Source organism: Panthera onca, chromosome B3 (genome assembly GCF_046562875.1).
Source record: "Panthera onca isolate mPanOnc1 chromosome B3, mPanOnc1 haplotype 2, whole genome shotgun sequence".
Classification (NCBI taxonomy): Eukaryota; Metazoa; Chordata; class Mammalia; order Carnivora; family Felidae; genus Panthera; species Panthera onca.
Genome location: NC_138344.1, coordinates 133776848 through 133798647, shown reverse-complemented (window position 1 = coordinate 133798647; position 21800 = coordinate 133776848). Strand labels below are relative to the sequence as shown.

Sequence of the window (21800 nt, the reverse complement as noted above, 5' to 3'; positions counted from 1 at the left end):
GCACCTCCTACAGGTGAACACGGGAACCCCTGGGCCTCACACAAATTCCTCTGGGCTCCCTGAACCCCAGGGCAGGTTCACAAACACATTTCTTTCTCCAGGGAGCAGCAGCCCCCTGGCTGTGGGGCCCGCTCAGTCTCCCAGCAGGGCCGGCATCATCCATCAGGATTGACCCCTGAGCCAGCCCTCCCGTGTCCTGTCCCAGCCCAGCCTCAAAGTCAGAATCACCATGAAGCCTCAAGGCTCCTCTGGTGAACCACAGAATTTCAGAACCTTATTCTCAACCTTCTCTCTGACAGAGAAATGGAGGCCCAGATGAGGAACCGAGTAGTTTGTGTAGACACAGTGCTATCTAGTTTCAGAGTCAGTTTTTTTGTTATATCAGGATGCTCCCATTTCCATTTAGCTGCTACTCTGTCGTTTACTCTTAAAATTCACTGGTTTTAATTTAAACGGCCTACTCTACCTGCCTCCTGCTCTCCCATATTCCTCTGTGCCAGGGACTGGGAGAAGAATGTCCACTCACCTCACTCACTATTAACTTTAACAGAAAATGAAGAGGTCCATGACTCTGTTCCAGAATGGCATTTTGACAGAAAAATTGCCAGCGAACACAGATGTGGTTAGCACAGCACCACTTGGTTTCACACAGATAACCAAGAGTCAGTGGCCGTGTTTGAAGTCTGTTTTCCCAAGAGGCTAGTGTGGATTTCTGCCACAACACACATTTCTACCATCCCTGGGCCCCAAATCCAATGATTATGGTGATGAAGAGCACCACCATTCTGAACCCCAAATCAATGGCTTCCAGGCTTATGGAAAGTCCAGCTCCCATCAGGGCCCCCCACCCTGTGACCTGCTGGAGGGACAGTGCGGGTTGGCCTTGTCCTTCTTACACTCTGCTCGTAACTAGGAAAAACCACTGGATTGGAGCCAAAGCCTTAGTCAAACTCATCAAACCAAAGAAGGAGGGTTCCAGAGAACGACTGAAGTCAACCGCAGACAGCCCTCCCTGGCAGCTGGAGTCCCCAGACCCGACGACGCCATCTGCCTCCCAGCCCCTCCGGTTGCAGCCAGACAACCCCGAGACGGCCCCATCTGGCTCCAACTGTGTGGAAGAGCAGGACCCCCTCAACGGGCCTGTGGGGAAAGGTACGAGTGGCCGACCAGGCTGCAGCCAGGCTCTGGAGGGGATGCTCCGAAGGGCTGAGCCTCGAGGGTAGAATGAGAGACGGTGCGTGGATGTGCACGCATGTGCGGAGGGGCATGGAGAGGGTGTGCCTCATACGCACACATCTGCCTCTTCGCGTATGTTAGCAACCAGGTAGAAAATATACATCTACGTCAGCAGCTTCGTCCCATGACAGTTTTGTTATTTTAGAATGAGAACCATCGCCCAGCAGGTACGCTGGGGTAGGGGGTCTGACATCCACAGAGATACTTATGCAGGCGCTGTAGAGACAGGCTCGGTAGTATATGTTTTGAGGTTGCACATGTCAAAGATTTAGTGTGAGCTGTTCCTGTAGGGAAATCCCAAGTGCATTTAACGTGTTTTGTGTGCACATTAGATCTTCAGTAAAGTCCCTGAGTCCTACCAGCCATGGGGCACAGCTTACCCTTTTACTTAGACCTGTCATTTGGAGTTTGCCAGAGGTTCTGAAATGGAGTTCTTGTTGTATATGCTATGTTTCATCACATCTAAGACTCTATCAGCTCTGCACTGCATAATTACTTAATATGCCACCCGGGAAGGAAAAGACTGGCAATCAGAGGAGGAAGTGCCTTACCACTCAGAAAGTTTGTTATACTCTTGTTGGAGAGCTCTTCCAAAGACTTAGGTTGCTGTGCCCAGACGTAAACGGAAAACAGGAGCAAAATAAATTGGCAGTGGCAGTGACCGTTTTATCAGAGGTACCCCCTGGCCACCGGTGACTTTCAGACACCATCGGAGCTGTGTCCTGATTTCAGAGATGGGAAGGAATGGGGAGAAATGCGTGTCTTAGAATCAACCAAACACGGCAGTGGCCATGAAACGTTGTTATATTTTCAAATTTACTTTTAAGTGGTGATTAAAGATTACTTACCCATAAACCTTGCTAGTAATGTAAGTGTTTATGCAGGACCCTAGGACTGTCTAAAGACCAGGCCTGAGACCTTTGTGCCCCCGGCTGCTGACGGCTGGCGGAGACAAGCTGCCTCTTGAGTGTGGCACGTGCACAAACCTTTTGGGGGGGGTACATTCACCATGCGAGGTCCTGTTCTGTCACTTTTGAATGCAGAAAAAAACGTGCACACGCGCACATATTGGCGACGAATGCTTGCCTCCCTCCCCTTCTTTACAGATCAGATTAGGTGAAACGCTCACGTGCAGCTAAGAGATAAGGAAGCCTAACCTTGGTTTCTAGAGGAGCCCTGTTACCTCCCGTTTTCATGTTGGCCATTTAAAGCTGTTGACGTTTATCCCCTCCACTTCTATTATTCTGTAATTGACTTCGTGAACTACCATCTGTCTAATGAGCTAGGAAAACTTTGAGAGGAAAAAAAGTGCTTGGCTGGTCCAGACCGTTGAGCTGATCCATGAACGAGCAGGTCAGGGAAAATTATTCATAGTGGCAGCCATGTGTGGGGTGCTTCCTCTGGGCTCAGCATCCCTGTAGCTAATTTACATGCTTTACCTGTCTCCTTGAGTCCTAACTGCCACGTCCTGCAGGCACGATTAATCATCCCTCCTCAGAGCTGAGAAAGTGAGGCTTGGTGAAATTAAATCCTTGCCAGTGTAACCAGTGGTGGAACTGGGATCCACGTCTGTCGGGGTGCGAGCTGGAGTTCTTGACCACTGTGTGCAGTTAAAGCCCTTTGGGTCCCCGAAGATGTTGAACTAAAGTGTGGCAGAACCTGAGGTCCCTTATTCTGGCCACCAGGTGGCGCTGTGGAGGAAGAAATAACCGAGGATCCCATATTGCTTTAATCCTAAATGAGAAATTGGTTAAATCAGCTGTGTCAATATAGGACGTGTTCAGAAAGTAAGACTTGAGTGTCTGCTCTGACAAGACTCTAAAGGCCAAGAAGTGTGGGATTGGGGTAGAGGTTGTGTGGGAGATCGAAAGGGAAATAATTCTTGACAGGGGGTTTGGTATAAAAAGTGATATTTTCATTGTTTTTAAACATATACTGCCAAAAGAGGTTATTGTAGATATACAGAGTTACTGGTGAATACTTGAGGGTAGACTGTTCATGACACCAGGCCAGAAACAGACCATTAGGGGTTTCCAAGGCCTTTGAACAGGAACAGGAGTAGAGTGAGCACCACATCATCAGGGGGCCTGTCATTAAAATGGACGAGTAAGAGAAGCCGGGTCCTAAATTAACAAACATCCTTATTTAATAATTTAACACTTTGAAATTGAAATATGTCTCAGCCATTGGCTCCTTGAGCAGTATATAGTTCTCCTCACGTGCAGAGTGAAGCATTGGCACAAAGATGCCGGTGAAATTAAATTGACTCAGAGCATAAATGATTCACGGAGTCCTGGTTCTGGGCTTGTCATGGGTATTGTTTCTGTCTTTCCTGGGTTGGACAGGATTCTGATTTCCTGACTACATTTAGCTTATTTAGAGTCATTTGTTGTTACTCATTTGATTTACTTGTTTTTTTTTTTTTCTTTTCTTCCTCTCTTGGGTATTGCGGGGAATAACAATTTAGCAACTCAGCGCAAAAAGAGTCCCTTTTTGAGAAGCAAAAGCAAGGACAAAGACAAGTCTCCAACGGCCCACCCAACTCTGTCTAAACGCCTGCGGTTCTGGTCTTCCTCTGACATCCCATCCTCTCCTAATGAGCCTGTCCCTTTTTCAGAAATTGGAGATTTCTAATCCTTTTCCTGTATCATGTGTCTTCATCACGTAATCCTCCTTCATTTCTGAAATTCAAACAAAACCAAAAAAGAAACAAACAAAAAGTACCTAAAGGCCAGATGACCCATAGTGGACCCCTCCTTCCCAACCCCAGTTCAAGCCAAACTTAAAGTAGCCAGCGTGGATTCTGATTTCAAAAGAGAAGATGAGTTGTCACACCCTCTGGACCATTTCTCCAGCGCAGCACAGTTTTAGGGGAGCCTCGGGACATCCGTGCACAGGTCCTTGGGCCAGGATGTCCGTGCTAATAAGTAAGTCTGGTGGCCGTGGGCTGCCTTCCCCTCTCTCGCACCTGCAGGCTTATGTCATGCCCGTGTGTAAAGCAGGACTGGTCAGTTGTCGCTTTGCTTCCTAAAGTATACGGCCTCTGTCAAGTGAGATTTTTTTTTTTAAGACTTATTTTTAAGCAGCTAAATTTAAAACCGCTGCCCTTTCCTTTGTCAGAGCACCGAATTGTTGGCTTTTGCTGACAAGGCCCTTTTTAGATGTTCTCTATGTTTTGAAGGATTTACTGCTCCATTCAAGCATTTTGTATAATTGGATCGATGTTGCCAAGCCAGAGGGCAGCCCAGAATGAAGTTTTATGACTGTGTGGTAGCTCTCTGACCTCTTGGATGTGGAAGCCAAAATGGTAGCGGACAGAAAGACCATCAGCACACCAGTCATGCCCAGAGCGGGGGGATGCTGGTCGATAGAGGCCTTTAGCTACTGCACTGTTTGCTGTCTTCTGTCATTCCTGTGTGGTCTTCTTGAGTTCTGCCACATTTTTTTTTTTTTTACCTGTATGATTACTTCCGTGTTTTCCCTTGAACTGACTCAGCGTTGCTACTTAAATTTATTTTTAAAAGGAAAGATTATTATCAGTACTGTCTGTGGAAAACCGGTATCAGCATAAAAACAAGATAACCATAAAAGTACATACATACCTACTAAGCTGTTGAAGTCGTTCAAAGTGGCACTGACTTCATCTCGCACGCTCCGCCTTGGGGACCCCGGGCCACCGTGCTCCTGGTCCCCCAGGACTCTGTCTCGCCAGCATGCCATTGGAATCGCCCTGTCTCTCTGCCATTTGTGCTGTCTGCTCATCTCCATCTCCCCTCCGCTCCTCATTTTAACCGCACCTGTTGGATGCCTGTCCCGACTCATTCCACCAGACTTGAATCTTGCTTCTCATCAAGGGTATCTTTCAGAATCCAAATTTTGCCTTGGTTTCAAGTTGTAAGATTTGGGCACTGAAAACTTCCCAGCGAACCCAGACTTCGAGTGGCTGAGGGGCCGGTGGGGTCAGGTCCACGGAAGGGCCCTGGCTCTGGGTCCCCAGCCACGGGGTTCCTGGGTTGGGACATGGTGACGTCCTCCTGCTCCTAGTAGTTCCAACGGCACTCGTGTTACCTTCCATTTAGAGAGCCCATCTCCTTTCCTACTGTTAGGTAGTTGGAATGAGTTGGGTTTTTTTTTTCTTTTTTAATATTTTTACATAGATTTTGTTTTATAATAAGAGTATGTGTTCGTGGTAGAAAATTCAGCAATTGCAGAAAAGCACAAGATGCAAGGTAAAAGTCACTCTTAACAGAAATTAAGAATTCTTAAATTGTCAGCGTGACAGTGAACATCTTCTTCAAATCCTCAGTGAAGCCAGCTGGCAGGATGCACATCCTGGGCCTTTGGAACCTTGGCTGCAGGCCTTGAGTGATATTGAGCAGAAGTTATGAGGATCTTTTTAGATCAGTCATTGGAGTTACATACAGCAGGTGTACCCCGTAGTTCGTATGTGGGACCTGTAGCAACAGTGTGTCGATCCGATCGTCTTGAGTTCTTTATCTTCTCCCGGCTTTTCAGGGCTTGCAGTAGGATCCATCTGTAGAGCCAGGGCCGGCCTCTCTGGGCCTCCCAACACAGGCCTGCAGCCTGCGCCCTCTTGTTGAAACTGCAGCCCAGCTTCTGTCTTGTTGTGGTCCGTGTGCCCTGGTGTCCCTGCTTCTAGACCTCAGTGTGGCAGCCCAGCCTTCGCACGGGCTTTTGCAGCCCCATTTCTCAATGTCCTTCTCTGCCCCAGGCCCTGGGGACCTAAAACCAAAGCAAGGGTCCCCGCACAGAGGCAGCCTTGACCGCACAGATGCCTCCGCCGACCTGGCCGTGAAACCCTGGCCCTCGGAGCTGAGCTCCCGGACCTGTTCAACCTCAGCCATCACTACAACCCCTTCCAGCTCCACCCCCATCTCCCGGCACCCAGGCCGCACCAAAGGTGAGTTGTGGGCCCCTCCAGAATAAGAGGGATAAGCGCCCAGGGTCCTTCCGAAAGACCCCAGGCTATGAGGTGGTAAGCAGAGCAGGTAAGCTGTAGGCAAGCTTTGAAATCACAAAGGCATGGATTCTGCCTACCAGCCGGGTGACTCAGGGCAGACAACTTCACCATCCAGAGGCCCTATCCTAAGCCGCTCTCACCAGCACTTTTCAGGAAGTGGTGGCACCCAGTAGCTCCAGAAGGGAGGTGAACTGGAGTTTGGGCTAAATGCAGGCAACACCCTCACTCCACCGTGGTGGGAGTTTGGCGGTTTATTCTCTATGGAGGAAACACGAGCGTGTCTCTGAACTGGAGGTCCACTCAGTAGATTAGAGAGTGGGTCTCCTAAACTGAGGACAAGGGGATTTGGGGAGGGGCTTACAAACTGAACTTCTCCCTGGGTGCCAGGAGCCATATGTGTCCACACCTCTGGACGTGAGATTAAAATGTTCTTCGACCTGTCTGATAAGCTTGAGAAATTCCCACCAGAACAGCTCAGTCATATCTTGCCAAGTGAGGCCTAGGGAAGTTCAGGGATCCCTGGACACCTGAAGAGAGCCTCTGGCCAGGGCGACCAAAACCAATACGAGGCCACAGAGTAAACAGCACAGAGGTGACAGCTTTGAAATGCCTGTCATTAATAGAGTCCGAGATAAGTGAGGTGGTTTTACCCATGAAACAAGAACAGGATGCTGTAAAAGAGAGCAGTTGGGGGGAAAAGCACTTGGAAATCTAAAATCTGCTAACAGGAAGATAAAGCTTAAGACTGAAAAAGACATCCTGCTTACAATTTAGAGAGATGAAAATATCTGAAGCAACAGCTGGAAGGGGTGCCTGTGGGGTGTTGGAAATTGGAGAGAACTGGGAAGGATTACTGTTATACCACCACCCCACCACCATACCACCTGGCTGTGCAGAACCTTGGTTTGACAGGCAAAGCACACAGGGTCCCCACCCTCAAGGCGCATCTGGGTTAGCTTCACGACCTTGTTCACAGCTCATGAACACCTCTGGGGAGATGAGTGGGCACAGGGTGAGCAGGTGGTCCTTCTCTACTCCTGGCCAGACACTGGAAGTGGTAGTCTCATGCTGGTGGAGGTCAAGGGGATGGTGTCACATGCTAGGTGGACAGCCTGGACAGGCTCCTTGTCAGCAGTCTCCCCCCGTTCTCCCGGGGCCAGGGGTACAGAAGCCCTGCCTGGTCTCAGGGAGGAGCCGGGACTCCATCTCCCCTCGGATTTCCAGCGACCTGTGCGGTTCAGGGTCCAACCCTTGAGACTAATTCGCGGGCCCTGTCTGGATCCCAGTCCTAAACCAGAGCCTGAGCCTAGAAACCTCTCTGGCCATTCCTACACCTGTGGAGCCTGCAGGAAGGTGGGTCACCTCTGCAGACCCAGTCCTGGCCACGCGCTTCCCCGCCAACGTGTACTCATACTCCTCAGTATTGACTGCCATTGGGCAAATAGCAAGTGGAAACCCCCCCCCTTAGAGTCAGCCATTTCTCTAAGTAAATCTGATTCCTTTTAGAACAGAATTTATCGGTTTATTTTGTTATTTTGGGGGGGAGAGTGCGTGTATATGTAACCAAGGGAGAAGGGCAGGTGGGGAGAGAGAAGGAATCCCAAGCAGGCTCCACACTGAGCGTGGCTCAATCTGAAGACTGTGAGACAATGACCTGAGCTAAAATCAAGAATTGGACAACCCACTGATGTACTCAGACGCCCCTAGAGCAGAACTTAATAATCAAGATCTGGGCGCTACAGAGTTGCCATTGCTTCTGGCCCTTTCAGTAGAGAAAGATGGGACACATTATAAGTTTGTGTCAATACTTCCGATTCAAATGTAACATTACAGGGATTTTCCTTCTTTGATTTCATATCTGTCCTTTTCTTACATGGAAATCTGGTCTCCTGAAACATTGACTTATCTTTTTCCCCCCAAATATGTGGTAAATGGTTTAAAAAGTTATGCCAGTGTTATTAAAGTAAATCCACTAAGCGGTATTTTCTTTATAGTTCTTTTACTCTTTAAGTTCCATCTCACTAAGGATGCACACATAGAGTTTTACATTCAAAATGTAAACAGATAAATGTTTCTCTCTGTGTGATTGTTAACAATTGCATGCAGTGAGGTTTGTTCTGTTTTCAATTTTAGACTTCTTCATAAATTAACCCTGTGTTTAAAATACATAATATAGATTCAAAAACCTGAATAATGTGAGGAGGTATTCTCAGTGTTCGAGGTCCCCTCTCTGTCCCCATCCCCTGAACTCTATTCCAAAACCACTCTCTGGATACCCTTTTTCCTTCGGTACTCGTTGAAATTCCTGGTGCTTCTTCAAAAATAAATGGCACCTTGATTTCTTTTTTTCCACCTAGGCATACATCATGGAGATCTTTCTTACTTTAATTGGTATTAAATGGCCACATATCACACAGTCTTTTCAACCAACCCTTCTCCAGAGCTGATTCCTTGAATTGGGATTGCTGGGTCAAAGGGCAAATAAAAGTATACTTTTTCCTAAATAAGAGTCTGTAGTTTTTCAAAGTGTTCCAGAAACTCCTGCGTTAATAACCGATGACCTTACTGTCACCATAGGCTATAATTCAGATGACAGCCTCTGTGACCCGTCCCTGGAGCTGGAGTTCAACCACAGGCAGTACGGTGAGTGCTCAGCGTCATGTCCTTGTGCCTGGGTTCTCAGACTCATTTTCATCTGCAGTACTTTTCCTTCAACCTCAGTCCTGTGTGGATGTCCGACATACAAAATGGGTAGAAGTGAGGATGGAGAGGGGCCGCAGTTCCTCCAGGCTCCTTCTTGCCCTCCCCAGGGTCCTGAGCATGTGGCTTCTGCTTACATACCTCCAGGGACAGGGAAGTCACCACTTCTTTTTTTTTTTTAAATGTTTGTTTTTGAGACTGCACAAGTGGGGGAGGGGCAGAGAGAGAGGGAGACACAGAACCCGAAGCAGGCTCCATGCTCTGAGCTATCAGCACAGAGCCTGACACAGGGCTCGAACTCATGAGCCACGAGATCATGACCTGAGCTGAAGTTGGAGGCTTAACTGACTGAGCCACCCAGGCGCCCCGGAAGTCACCATTTCTAAAGTATCCCGCGTCTACAGGCTCCAACTGCCCTTGCTTTGGGGGTGCCCCTCAGGTTTGCCAGGGCATTGTGGTGACCCACACGGGGAGCACTGAGTGCCAGGAGGTCCCTCAGTGTCCTCACTTGGAATTCAGTTGTCCACATTAGCTCCACGTTGTACTAGTCTTAGGAACTGATGAAGCCCTTGGCCATTTGATTTAGAGACATTGTAAGTTTCTGCAGCAGGGAAACAGCGAATCATACCAGCTTTCTCAAAACTTAAAAGCTGCTTTGGGTTTTGGTGAGTTTTGAAAAACAAAAATCCTATAAGGGTGAGGAAATGATTCTTAAAATCAGAAAGCTCACCGTGAACTCTGCTACTTGGGAAGTGATCAACAGTAAGTGTAGGGGCTATAGCGTTGTCTCCCGTCCGTCGTCTTCAGTGTCTTACGATGCGGACGTTCATACAGATACAGACGCTGGCGCTCTGTATGAGTGGAAGTCGGACATGCTCTGTGGCACAACAGTCTGGCACGAGGGCCCCTTGTGTCTTTGCACCGAGGGGGGCGGTGCCACACCTGGACATACTGGCTGCGGTGCTTTGTTAGGGGCACTGAGGAGCCAGATGGGTGCTCCAGTGGCTGACCAACCGAGGGGTTTTCTTCCTAAGCACTCTGATTCCTTGAGCTTTTCTTATCAGGGGAGAAGGAAGGAAAAGCAGTTTTCAGTGCTGTGGTTGAATAAACAAAAGTGCTTTGGGGCCCTGTTGATTTGTGTCACGGTTTTCTTTGAATGAAACTTAATTCCTTTATAATTTTTTTTTAATGTTTATTTTTTTTTTTTGAGAGAGGCAAAGTGTGAGCAAGGAAGGGGCGGGGGGGGGCGGGGTGGTGGGGACACAGAATCCGAAGCACGCTCCAGACTCACAGTTGTCAGCACAGAGCCCGACCCGGGATTCGAACTCACAAACTGTGAGATTATGACCTGAGCTGAAGTCGGCTGCTCAACTGACTGAGGCACCCAGGCGCCCCAAAACTTAATTCCTTTTTAAAGAGAGACGTGCATTTTCTTCAATTTTTCCTTCTGAAAGAGGGGACTCTGCTTTTACACTGTTTGTGAAAACTGCGGATTTTTTGGCTCCTCCCCAAACCCTGTTTGCTAGTAAGAGTTTTCCAGATGCCTGCTATTTGCAGAGCGCACCAGCACTTGGGAACTGGACGCCCTATAGACCCAGTAAAGCAAGAGCAAACTCTCCCCAGGGGCACAATGAACAGAGCACCTCCGCGCGTCTTCGTTTCTCCGTGCCCTTCGGCTCGACACCAGCTGCGTGCTGAGGTAGATGCAGGGATGACAGAAAGGCAGTTCTTGTCCCCCAGGGGTTCGTGGTCCGGCAGGACAAACAAAGTGGTGTGGGGCAGGCCGGCAGGGCTCCTGGAAGAGTGGACCAGGAGAGCGGGGGTCTGCCGGCCTTGGAGGGCCAGCCTGCCTTTTGCAGCGGTGAAGCCACCCCCACCTGCAGCCAGGCTCGCCCCCCGCCTGCCTCCCCCTGCTCCCCGCCCTGAGCTCCCTTGTGCACACACTCAGGCAGGCTCATGCAGCCAGGAGAGCTGCTGTCTCCAAGTTCCTTGTCACCGGAAGGGCCAATTTTTCCCTTGGGGGCAGATGGAAATTCGAGGCAGAGGAAGCAAGGAGCTGAAGGGCCACAAACAGCCAAGAAAAGCAAAAGCACACTCTCCCTCCCCTCCTCAGGGTCCCCGCACTCACTCCTGTGGATCAGCAAAGGGAAGGTGCCCTGGGCGCAGGCACGCACCCCCTTGTACACGTGTGCACCCCGCTGTCTTCTGGCTCCTCTACCCCCACCAGGTCTCACATGTGTTCCAGAAAGCTCTATGTAATAATAGGCGTGGGCGCTCTCCTCTCGTTAGCTTCCCCTGAGCAGCCCTTCTCTTTCGGTCTGCTTCCTGGACTAGCGTTCGTGTGCGATTCGTGTTGTTAACAAAATTGTCTCAAGTCCTAGCCCTAGACCTAATAAAAACAACGCTACCTGTCGTTTCTGGGTCGCTTGCTGGATGCCGTGCCTCACACGCAAGTTGCTGGCGCTCCTGGTGGGGGAACATAGAGAACCCCGGCACCCATCCATCCTCAGGGCCTCTGCCTGGACTTTGGCGTGGACGTGCTTTGTTCTGCGGCCTTTCTCGGGTCAGGTGGTTCAGTCTGGGGTTTACCTGCTCGTTGGCCCTTGACACGGAGTGTCCTTTCCTTTCAGTGTCCCGACCAGGCAGCTTGGAGAGCAGTCGAAATGCATCCAGCGACAGCTCGCCCCTCAACCTGAAAGGTCGGTCAGCCTTGGCTTCCGCACACTTTTCGTTATATTGTGGGCTTTGGTTCTGGGCTCGTGTTGTTGTTTTTTTTTTTTTTTTTTTTTTTTTTTTTTTTTTTTTTTTTACAACAAAGTGGTCATCTTCACAGGTTGTCTGCCTCATCGGACATTTGCTGGTGGAGTCCACATCGTGCTGTTTGAGGCACACACCTGGGCGTTTGAGCGGATTTGAGTTTGAATCCCTTCATCCCCATAGACCAGCCCTGGGTGCCCGCCCCCCTGCCCCCCGTTCTCTGAATCTGAGCTACTTCATCTGTAGCGTGGGGGTACTGACCATAGTTCTGTCTGGTGGCCAGAGAGCATAGTGGGATGACTTTGATTCTTCTGTACTTTTTTAACTTCGTTATATAGTGCACAGTATCGTCTGTCTTAACATTTCTGAGCATTTGGAAAGAATGTGTGTGTTGTCCCAAGCCTGGAAACTTTTCACAGATAACTTTTTTCCCTTCTCATGCGCATGACCAGCCCCTGGAAGACCCCTAGCGTGAAACAGGTGCTGATTAATCCTTTAATACATGGATGGATGAGACCTACTGAGTGTGGTGCCTTCAGCTACTAATATTAAATAATAACTTAAACATTACCAGAAGCTTTCTGCTTTTATCTCAAGGAGTTTCGTTTTTAAATGCCAGAGTGAAATTCTGAAGCTCTCCAAAACATCCTTAATATCCGAATTGCAGCTGGGAGAAGTGTGGCCTGGGTGCCCTGGCAGGGCTCTCTCTGTTTTCGGTGACTGCGAGGCAGCACAGAGCCCGCTGGAGGCAGAGGAGACGGCAAGGGAGACTCACGCGTGTCCCTCTGTACCGCCCCGCCCCCACTCCCAGGTTCCTCTGACCAGCTCCACAGAAGGTCCGAGAGCTTCAGCAGTGAAGACCTGATCCCCAGCCGGGACACGGCCACTCTGCCACGGGACGCCAGCACCACGGGACGCGCCGCCCTCAGCCGCCATGAGTGCCCCCCGCCCCGGAACGGGCCTCTCCCCCAGGAGGGCATCCAGAAGAGGGGCGCGGGCCAGCCTCACGCTGGGGGACGGCCCAGCTCTGCCTCGCCAAGCAGTGAGATGGTCACCCTGGAGGAGTTTCTGGAGGAGAGCAACCGGCGCTCCCCCACCCCTGTGAGTGGCCCGGGGCTTGGACACAGAGTGCCTGTCTTCCCCACATGGGCACTGGGGGCTGAGACCCTGGCAGCAGAGTCCCAGAAAGGGACGGGCCAGGCGTGGTGTGGCCTGGGTGGAGAGCTGGCTTGGATGGGGGAGGGCACCCACTAGTCAGCAAGCCACTGGGCTCTGGCAGCCGGCCCCAGACCTCGGAGCCTGTTTTCTCCATTGTGAAGTGAGCAGGCAGGAAGTTGCTGCCAGCATAGAGGGTAGGGATGGGATGTGCCCACCACTGGGAGCTGCTCTCGGGATATGGCCAGCACCCAACTTGGTGGGGCTAGGGTCTCAGCAGCTTTTGTGGCAGAGCCCCGAATACCCACTTCTCCCCAGCCTCCACCAGCAGAGGTTGGCAAATTGTTTCTGTAAAGGGCTCGATAGTAGATATCTTAGGCATTCTGGGCCATGCAGTCTCTATCGCAGCCTCTCAGCTCTGCCATTTTCGTAAGGACACAGCCTTAGATCTTCTGTCAGTGAATGGACATGGCTGTGTTCCAACAAAACTTACGGATATTGACATTTGAATTTCATTTAATTTTCACGTGTCACGTAAGGCTTTTCTTTTTAAAAATTTTTAAAAATCATTTTAAAAATGTAAAAACTCTCCTTAGCTCTTAAGCCATACAAGAACATGTGGCCAACCGAGATTGACCTCCAGCTGTAGTTTGCTGGCCTGCATCCTGCAGCTCTGACCCCCAGACATCACTGGCGTTGGGGTGCCCTCCTCTGTCACTTGCCAGTGTCTCTGTTTAACTTTCCTGAAGCTACACGTGTGCCTTTTACACACTCTGCCTGACTTCAGTCAAGTAAGCAGTTGGGTTACTGAACAGATAAAGTATACTTTCTTGCAAATGAGATCTTGTAAGGGTTTTTTTGTTTTTTGAGCATGCATGAGTGCACGCATGAGTGGGTTGGGGGCAGAAGGAGAGGGAGAAAGAATCAGAAGCAGGCTCCACACCCAGCATGGAGCCCAACGCAGGGCTCGATCTCATGACCCTGAGATCATGACCTGAGCCGAAATCAAGTCAGATTCTCAGCTGACTGAGCCACCCAGGTGCCCTGAGATCTTGTAAGGATTTTTAATGCTTCCATGATTCTGTCTCATTCCCCTTAACAGTGGAACTTTTTTAGCCACACGGTAAACTCTATGACCCACCTTATAGGCCATGGTGGAAACACTAAGTATTAGTTCAGCAGATACTTACTGAGCACCTACTACATGTTACACAGTGTGCATAGTGCCTGCTCTCGAAAATCAGAGCAAACCATTAATTGGCAAGCTTTTCTCATAGATTTGCTAGGTGCCGAGTCTTGTGGTTGGCACTGGAAGGAAATAGAAAACATGGCCCCTGCCGTCCCTTCATTTACGTTTCTGTCCGGCAAGCACTGGCTCTGTGCACTAGGACTTGGAGAAACCACACAGAAGCCCTGCTGCTTTCAGGAAGCTTATGGTCTGCCAAGTGGTTCCCAGATTCTCCTGGCGGCCTCGCCAGGACACAGGCTGCACCCTGGAGCTTCTGACTCCGTGGGTCTGAGGTGGGGGTCCCTGAGAATTTGCGTGTTTACTGGATTCCCAGAGGATGCTCTTGCTGTCAGCGTGTGTCCAGGCATCACACGCTGAGGAGCCAGATTCCACTTATCCGGTGGAATAAGTGAGAATGGTCCAGAAAGCAGGGGTGCCTGCAAATTGGAAGACTTTCCTTCTCGACCCTTTCCGACTATGTACCTACCGCAGTGAGTTTCCTTTCCTTTTGCAGATTTCGGGGGGTGGGTCCTGTTCAAGGGGCAGGGCCACTCCCCCCTCAGTTCAGACCTGTCCCTGGTAGTCCCTGTTCCTCACGCTCCATATCATCACCTGTCCCTTTTCAGCCTAAACAACCCCAAAATTATCTTACTGCAAAGTCCGTGTTGGAAGCCGATGTTTGGCCCTGGAGAGCCACCCTCACCTCTCTGCCTGCCTAGGGTGCACAACCCCTGCCCAACCCGTGCACCTGACCTCTCCCACCCTCCCTCGACCAGTCCGGAGAAGTCACAGTGTGCCCGTCCGTGCTTTCACCTCCCTGATGCCGGCAAGGGAGTGTCTCAAAATGGGCTCCCTGGGTGGCCAGAGAGGGTGGCCCCATGCAGGTGCGCATCACAGGATTAACCATGTGTAGGCAGCAGCTGGGGTCAGCCAGCAGTAGGTGTTAATCCTGGTCTGTGCTCTCCGGGTGTGGGACCTGTTAGACCCCTGGGGCTTCAACTTCCTTTCCTATCGAAGATTGTTTTAATCCAGCCTTAAACAGCCTTGCAGCGTTGCTCTTTCAAGAGTTCAGGGAGGTTTGGGTTTTCTTGGTGGTTAACCTGTGGTTCCTAGCACAGTGTCTGGTACTCAGGAAGCACTCGATAAATGGTTCCTATCCCTGCTAATGACTGAAGATCTTAGCGCGTGCTCAACCGAGATCTGTGGCTCCAAACTAGCATAAAACAGTAGGTTTTGGCTCTGTCAAGTTGAGCATCCAGATGTTTCCATGGGCCAGCAGTTTGTTGGCAGGTACAGATGGCTTCTGAGCTGCTGCCCCGTCCTGCAGACTGGCTCCCCCCACCCCCCAACAGCTCACAGAAGGCTAGGGTCAGACTGCCTCAGCCCTCAGTGCCTGACTCCCACCTGCCACGTGAATGCACTTCCTTGCCTGGTTTTGCAGTGTCCATCAGCCCGAGGAGGAACCTCCACTTGGCTCCTCCAGGCCATGAGGTGCTGACAGGAGGCTGAAGTTACTGAGCGGCATCATAGACCTGGGCCTCTGGTGACTCTGTTTGCCTACACAGTGGTGGCGAGAGGACACCAGTTCCCTGGCCCGGGGAAGCCCAGCCAGGGAGCGGTGGCTTGAGCGGAGCAGTCTGGCGGGCTGGGTCGTCACATGTCCCCCATTCCTGCCACCCTGTCCTACTAGGCAGCCTGCCGTTCTGGCTCCCACCCACCCCCGCTGTGCCTGCCTCTTATGTGGAGAGTGGTCTGAGTGGCAGTGAGGGTTCTGGCTTTGCAGGAGCTGGTCTTGTTCCCCTTCCTCTGTGGCTCCACACACAGAGCCCTTGCAACGTGTCTGAGCACAGTGGGCTGACCGGGAGAAGAAAAGTGCGGCCCTGCCGGTCAGCTTCCCTCGGCCCTGCGCAGTAGGAAAGCCAGAACAGATTGGAACAGTTGGCTGTGGTCGGGCTTTCAGCCCTGACCTTTCCAGACACTGGATGAGCTTTGTGGGAAGTCCTTCCCGTGTCTGGAGGTCTTTTGTTGTTGTGAAGTTAGGGGGCTGCCAGAGTGGCGTCTGGGGTTCTCTCCCTGGTGTTCTGTGTATCGCCCCCTCCCCGTCTTGACCAGTGTGTGGGGGGCACGGGCGATGTTCTGCCTCAAAGAGGCCTAGCGGGGGCAGGAAGCCTCAGTCCTGGCCACCTGTGCTGCCCAGGGGACGTCCTGGGGTGGGGAGGGCCGTTGGAGCGCCTGTCGGGGCCTTGTGCCCACTTCTCACTCCTTCTCTCTTCCCCGTAGGACACTCCCAGCTGCCCGGATGACCTGCTAAGTGACTTCTTCAGAAAAGCCAGCGGTCTCCCGGCCATTGGAAGCCAGCCGGGGCCACCTGCCAGGAGAGAAGGGGCCAAGATGCCCACCAGCTTCGTGGCCCCTACCATCAAGATGCCTGTCAACACCCCTGAAGGGAAGTTGCTGAAGCCTGGACAGTACGTGAAGCCAAACTCCAGACCTGCCGAGGCCGAGGCCCCACCCAGTGCCCCCCCGAGGCAGGCCCAGCCCCCCCAGAGCCTGTCACTGGGCAGACCCCGGCAGGCCACGATGCCCCCGACGTCCCACACACCGGCCGGCCGGAGTGCATCCCTGAGCCGTGCCTTTAGCCTGGCCTCGGCCGACCTTCTCCGGGCCAGTGGGCCAGAGGCTTGCAAACAGGAGGCCCCTCAGAAGCTGGGGGGTCCTGACACCTCAGGGGGCAGAGAAACAGGCAGTCACGTCCTGCAGAGCCCCACGCCCCCCACCTCCCACAGCCTGGCCCGGGAGCGGACCCCGCTTGCCGGAAAGACCTGCGGCAGCTCCGGTCAAGGCTCAGCCCCCCGCAGCCGGCCCCCGGACGTGAGGCGCTTCTCACTGGCTCCCCCAAAGGAGGAGAGGCTGGTCCCCCTGCAGCAGTCTGCCACGGCCCCGGCCATCGCCTCCGGAGGTGGCGGTGCCTGTGGCAGCAGCTCCCAGCCCCAGCACTTTCCATCGGCTGCGGCCCCGGCTGCCAGGACCAAACCCCAGACGCCCCCCCACTCGGGGGAGGCGGCCACCATCGCCCCTGTCCGGGGCGCGCTCAGCCTCTCAGAGGGAGACGGGGTCCCGAGGCAAGGCCACGGCGAGGGCCTCCCTGCCAAGAGTCCGGGTAGGTCTCCCGACTTGGCTCCGCACACCAGCCGGGCCCCTGAGGACTTCAGCCGCGGAAGCAGCTTGAAGAGCACGCCGGCGTCCCCCGAGCCTGGCGGGGACCAGCAGACGGTGTGGTACGAGTACGGCTGCGTGTGACTTGTCCGGACCGGCGGCCCCTGAACCCTGAAACTACTGACTCCCCTTCTGGCGGTGACGGCCTTTGCTTCTGCCCCTGTGGTGCCAGGAAAGGGCTTTAGAATGAGGATGGGGGTTCCTGTGCGTCTCTCCTGTTAATGAAAACACTGTGCCAAGCCCTGCGAGGGTTACACTCCCAGGTGTGTGTCTTCTGTAGCTTCCAGCACCTGAGAGCTTTTGAACAGATCCACACTTGACGGGGACACTCAGAATGCAGTGACAGAACCATTGAAGCAGACACTATTTGAGCATGTCCCGGTAGAACACTCATTTGCAACTCGTTGACCTCTCTTAAGGCACGGGTGTGTGTATGTGCGTGTGTGCACATACACTTTCACGTGGCCAAGCCCCCGCGGCTCTGGAAACTCCATTCCCTCTCCCCAAAGCCGTTTGATCCTAGGAGAAGTCCAGACTGGCCAAACTACAAAGATCTTGAGGACCTTGGTGGGGGGACCCCAGAATTAGGCTTGCTGCTGAAAATCAGGGGTGTCGCCATGCCATTCCTGGGGTCCCAGGCAATCCCCTTCTGCCCCAGGGCTAAGGTGGCCTTCTAGGCAGGTGGCAAGTGGCTTCAGGCTTTGGCCTATCCCCCCCCCCCCCCCCATCCCCCTGCAGCCGGCTCCTGGGCTCTGCATGGTGGGCTCAGGGGCCACGGGGAGACCTGCCTTCCCTGACTCACTTCTCTACAAACACTGGATCTGCTGGGGCTGGGGGCAGAGAGAGGGCCCTGCCCCAGCCCCGACCAGCAAGTGCACATAGTGTACAGAGGGGAGGTGTGTGCAAGAGTGGGGTACAGCCTCTCCACTTCCCCAGTCTCAGATGAGATATTGATTTATTATTTCTGAATAACTTCTTGTGGTAGAAACCAAATTTCTTTTAATATATTACATATGTATGTACACGCCCCTGTGAGATATATGTCCTTTGAGGGGGAATCTATTTATGTTCCACTGGGAGTCCTTCTTTTCCATCAGGAATCTTAACCTGCTGCTTTTGTGTATTTGGTCAGATTCCTGACACGTTTTGTTTTCTGTTTAGTAAAGGTGCTCTTTCTGGGATATACTAAACTTGGTGATTTTTTTTTTTTTTAAGATTTATTTTTTTTTCTTTTGATTTAATCCGAGGAAAAAATGGGATTGTTAACAAGGTCAGTTTTAGGAGCGCTTTCGGTTGTTTATTGAATAGCCATTCATTCTGGAACACCCGGACAGGATTGTAATAAAATGAGATGGCAGAGAACGGAGTCCTGGTTTTCTCACTGGACAGCCTTGGCATTATGGGACAGGCTGTCGGGGGCTCCCGGGGCTCCCTGCTTCACCTCCAAGAGCCTTCTCGGCCTCTGGAATCTACTCTTTGCCAACAGGTCAGAGAACAAGTTTTTCGTGCTTACTATACAGCTTTTTCCCAGACTTGTATTTTTTTTTCCTAGAGTTTATTTTGAGAGAGAGGGTGAGTGAGCAGGGGAGGGGCAGAGAGAGAGAGAGAGAGGAGACAGAATCCCAAGCAGGCTCCTCACTGTCAGCACAGAGCCGGATGCAAGGCTGGAACTCACAAACCATGAGATCGTGACCTCAGCCGAAATCGAGAGTTGGATGCTTAACCGGCTGAGCCACCCAGACACCCCGTTTTGATGTGGGATTCAGCTCCAACTGGTCCTTTGGATTTTCCCAAGAGTACTCGACTAGGATCTGGAATTTAGATCTCCGGGACCTCAGATCAGATGCTTAAATAGGAGGGAGGGAGGATGGGAGGCATATACATATCCACACATGGTGAAGTCTTTCTTCAAATGGCTTTCTGTCTTGCTGCCTCGGTGTGTCTTTCCTCACCAAGCTTTTTTTAACGTTTATTTTTGAGAGAGCACAAGCAGGGGAGGGACAGAGTGAGAGGGGGACAGAAGATCCGAAGCAGGCTCTGTGCCGACAGCAGAGAGCCTCATGAATGGCTTCAACCCACGAACCGCGCAATCACGACCTGAGCTCAAGTGATTGAGCCCCCCGTGTGCCCCCGGATTAAGAGTCTCCTGCCTCCTCTTCTGTCCTTTCGCCTGTCCTTTCGGAAGCTTGCAGCCTGTCCCGTGTGACCGCTCAGCGGGGGGCTGCCATCCACAAGGCTCGGGCCAAACAGCAGCAGCCACCTCTCCGCTTCCTCCTGTGCAGACTTTGCCACCTGGCCACTTAGCACGTGAACCTCGCTTGGGATTCTCTGCTGTCTGGAACGGGTCTCCAGGGCTCATACTTGCCAGCCCCTCATTCATTCATAAAGGTGCCTTCAAAGTTAAGGTGCTAGGTCCCAGAGGCTGCCCCTTCTGGACAGCCCCCCGAGGCTAGCCGAGGGCTGACTGCTGAGCTGTAGGCCTGAAGCCCCACCTGCTGTCAGATCCTCCTGCCTGGACCTGCAGGCCTCGCTCGACTCTTCCACCTGGCCACCCCCACCCCTCTGGCTCCCTCGCTCATTCAAGGACCAGCTGTCCTGTTATCACAAAAACCAGAAGCCCGAGATGCAGGCTCGGCCCTTCCTCTCTCCGCACCCCACACGTTCTAGGTCACGTTCTGGACTGTGTCTGGAATCTGCACCCCCACCCTTGTCTTAGTTTTTCTCATCTCGGGTCACACACACACACACACACACCTGGCCCTGGGTTTGGGCGGTAGCTTGCCCAATAGACTGGCTGCCTCAAACAACTTAGCCCTCGTGGCACCTCTCAGGGCATTCACCCCCGGTGACCTTTCCTTTTGACCCATTCCCCTAAGTCTCTGCCTCCGCACTAGTCACACCCATGCCTTTGTGGACTGGGCCGCTCTACATGGCTCACCGAGGTGCACCCAGCCCTCTTACGGCTCCCTCCCCTCGCCCCAGACAAGCTCGTACACATCCACGATTTTAATTACAGTCTGTTCCCAGAAGGCTCCAAACAGCTCCAGCCCCAGCCTCTCCTTGGAGCCTTCGGACCTGTGTTTCCAGCCTGGATGTCCCTCCAACTCAATGCTCAGCATACTGTTTACCACCTGCCCCCCCACCAAAGCCTCTTTGTGGTTCCCATCTCATCTTCTCTGTCCCCTAACCTCCAGATGATATTTGACACCCACCTCCCTCTTCCCTGTGTCCTATCCATTACTTTATCAGCTGGTTCCAGCTCTGACACCTCGCTCACATACGCAGCCAATCCCAGGCAATGGTCCCCACCCCCGGGCAGTACCACAGGGTCCTGTTGCTAAGCCAGGCATCCCAGATCATGCCCTTCCTGAGCTCCAGGCACCTCCCTCTGCACTGGCCTGGGAGATATGGGACCTGGCGTCTGGGGAGCTGACTAGCAGTTGGCATTCGTGCGCACAGCTCCAGGGTGAGGTCTATACCTGGAAAGAGATTTGGAATCATCTCTGGGACAAGAGGGGCTCACCCTGGGTAGAACACTAAAGTGAGAAAGCACAGGACAAACCCTGGGAAGGATCTAGCCAGTGTAAAACATCCAGCCCAATGTTCATCAACCGAAGGAGAAGGAACATGTATACATCCATAAAATTTTATAAAGATGTGTAATAAAATTTACAGATAGTAAAATATATAATACTTTCTGCCTCAGAACCCGTACAGCCAATTGATTCTCCGAGAAAGCTCTCATCGATTTCTGCCACACTTGTGTATTTGTAGCCAGCCTGTGCTTGCAACGGACATCTGTCAGTATCATTCCAACAGGGATGTTGGTTGAAATTTCCCTTTATGTTAACCAGTACCATGAAAGCAAAACGAACCAGAAACGCATGGCAGAACTTCACTCCTTTGTGGATGACACGGGGACTACCTGGTCACGGAGGAGGTCTGGATGCAGGATGAGCAAGTTTCCTCCATTTTGTGCTGTCACATCATGGCTACAGACGGAGCACACTTTTTAAAAAAATAGATGTACCGCCTTACATGCCATAAATATTCACCCAAGACATACTTTTAAGTTTACTCTGCACTATGAACATTTTCTCTGCCATTTCCTTAAGTCTAGACACTGAGAAAAACATAAATCAAGCCCTGATTGGTAATATCTGCCAATTTCTGTGGTGTAAATATTCTCACCATGGCCGATTCCAAGCTGCCAACGTGGTGTCATTGACCACAGAGGTGGGAAGACATGTGTGGCACCTGTTACAGAGCATCACCTCCACACCGATAAAGTGGGTGTAAATAACCTCAAGAGTATGGGTACTGGTAAAATAATTAGGAAGCAGCAAGTTTTATGTATTTATTACCTTTGTTTTTAATATGCAGTATTTAGGGGTTGCCTGGGTGGTTTGGTCGGTTGAGCATCCGACTTTGGCTCAGGTCACGATCTCATGGTTGACAAGTTCGAGCCCCACGACGGACTCTGTGCTGAGAGCCTGGAGCCTGCTTCCGATTCTGTATCTCCCTCTC

General features: G+C 51.9%; 1 protein-coding gene across 5 annotated transcripts in view; it reads left to right on the top strand.

Moving 5' to 3' along the window:
• CCDC88C (coiled-coil and HOOK domain protein 88C) overlaps positions 1-18639 on the top strand; it is a 130331-nt gene extending 111692 nt beyond the window's left edge. For all 5 annotated transcript variants that reach the window (XM_060620560.3, XM_060620559.3, XM_078447904.2 and 2 more), the window contains 6 exons: positions 914-1152; positions 5969-6157; positions 8795-8860; positions 11548-11616; positions 12486-12775; positions 16338-18639. In XM_060620560.3, the coding sequence (XP_060476543.3) occupies positions 914-1152; positions 5969-6157; positions 8795-8860; positions 11548-11616; positions 12486-12775; positions 16338-17357 (1873 nt within the window). In that variant the 3' untranslated portion in view covers positions 17358-18639. The remainder of the gene's footprint in view (positions 1-913; positions 1153-5968; positions 6158-8794; positions 8861-11547; positions 11617-12485; positions 12776-16337) is intronic.
• Positions 18640-21800: the final 3161 nt, after the last annotated feature.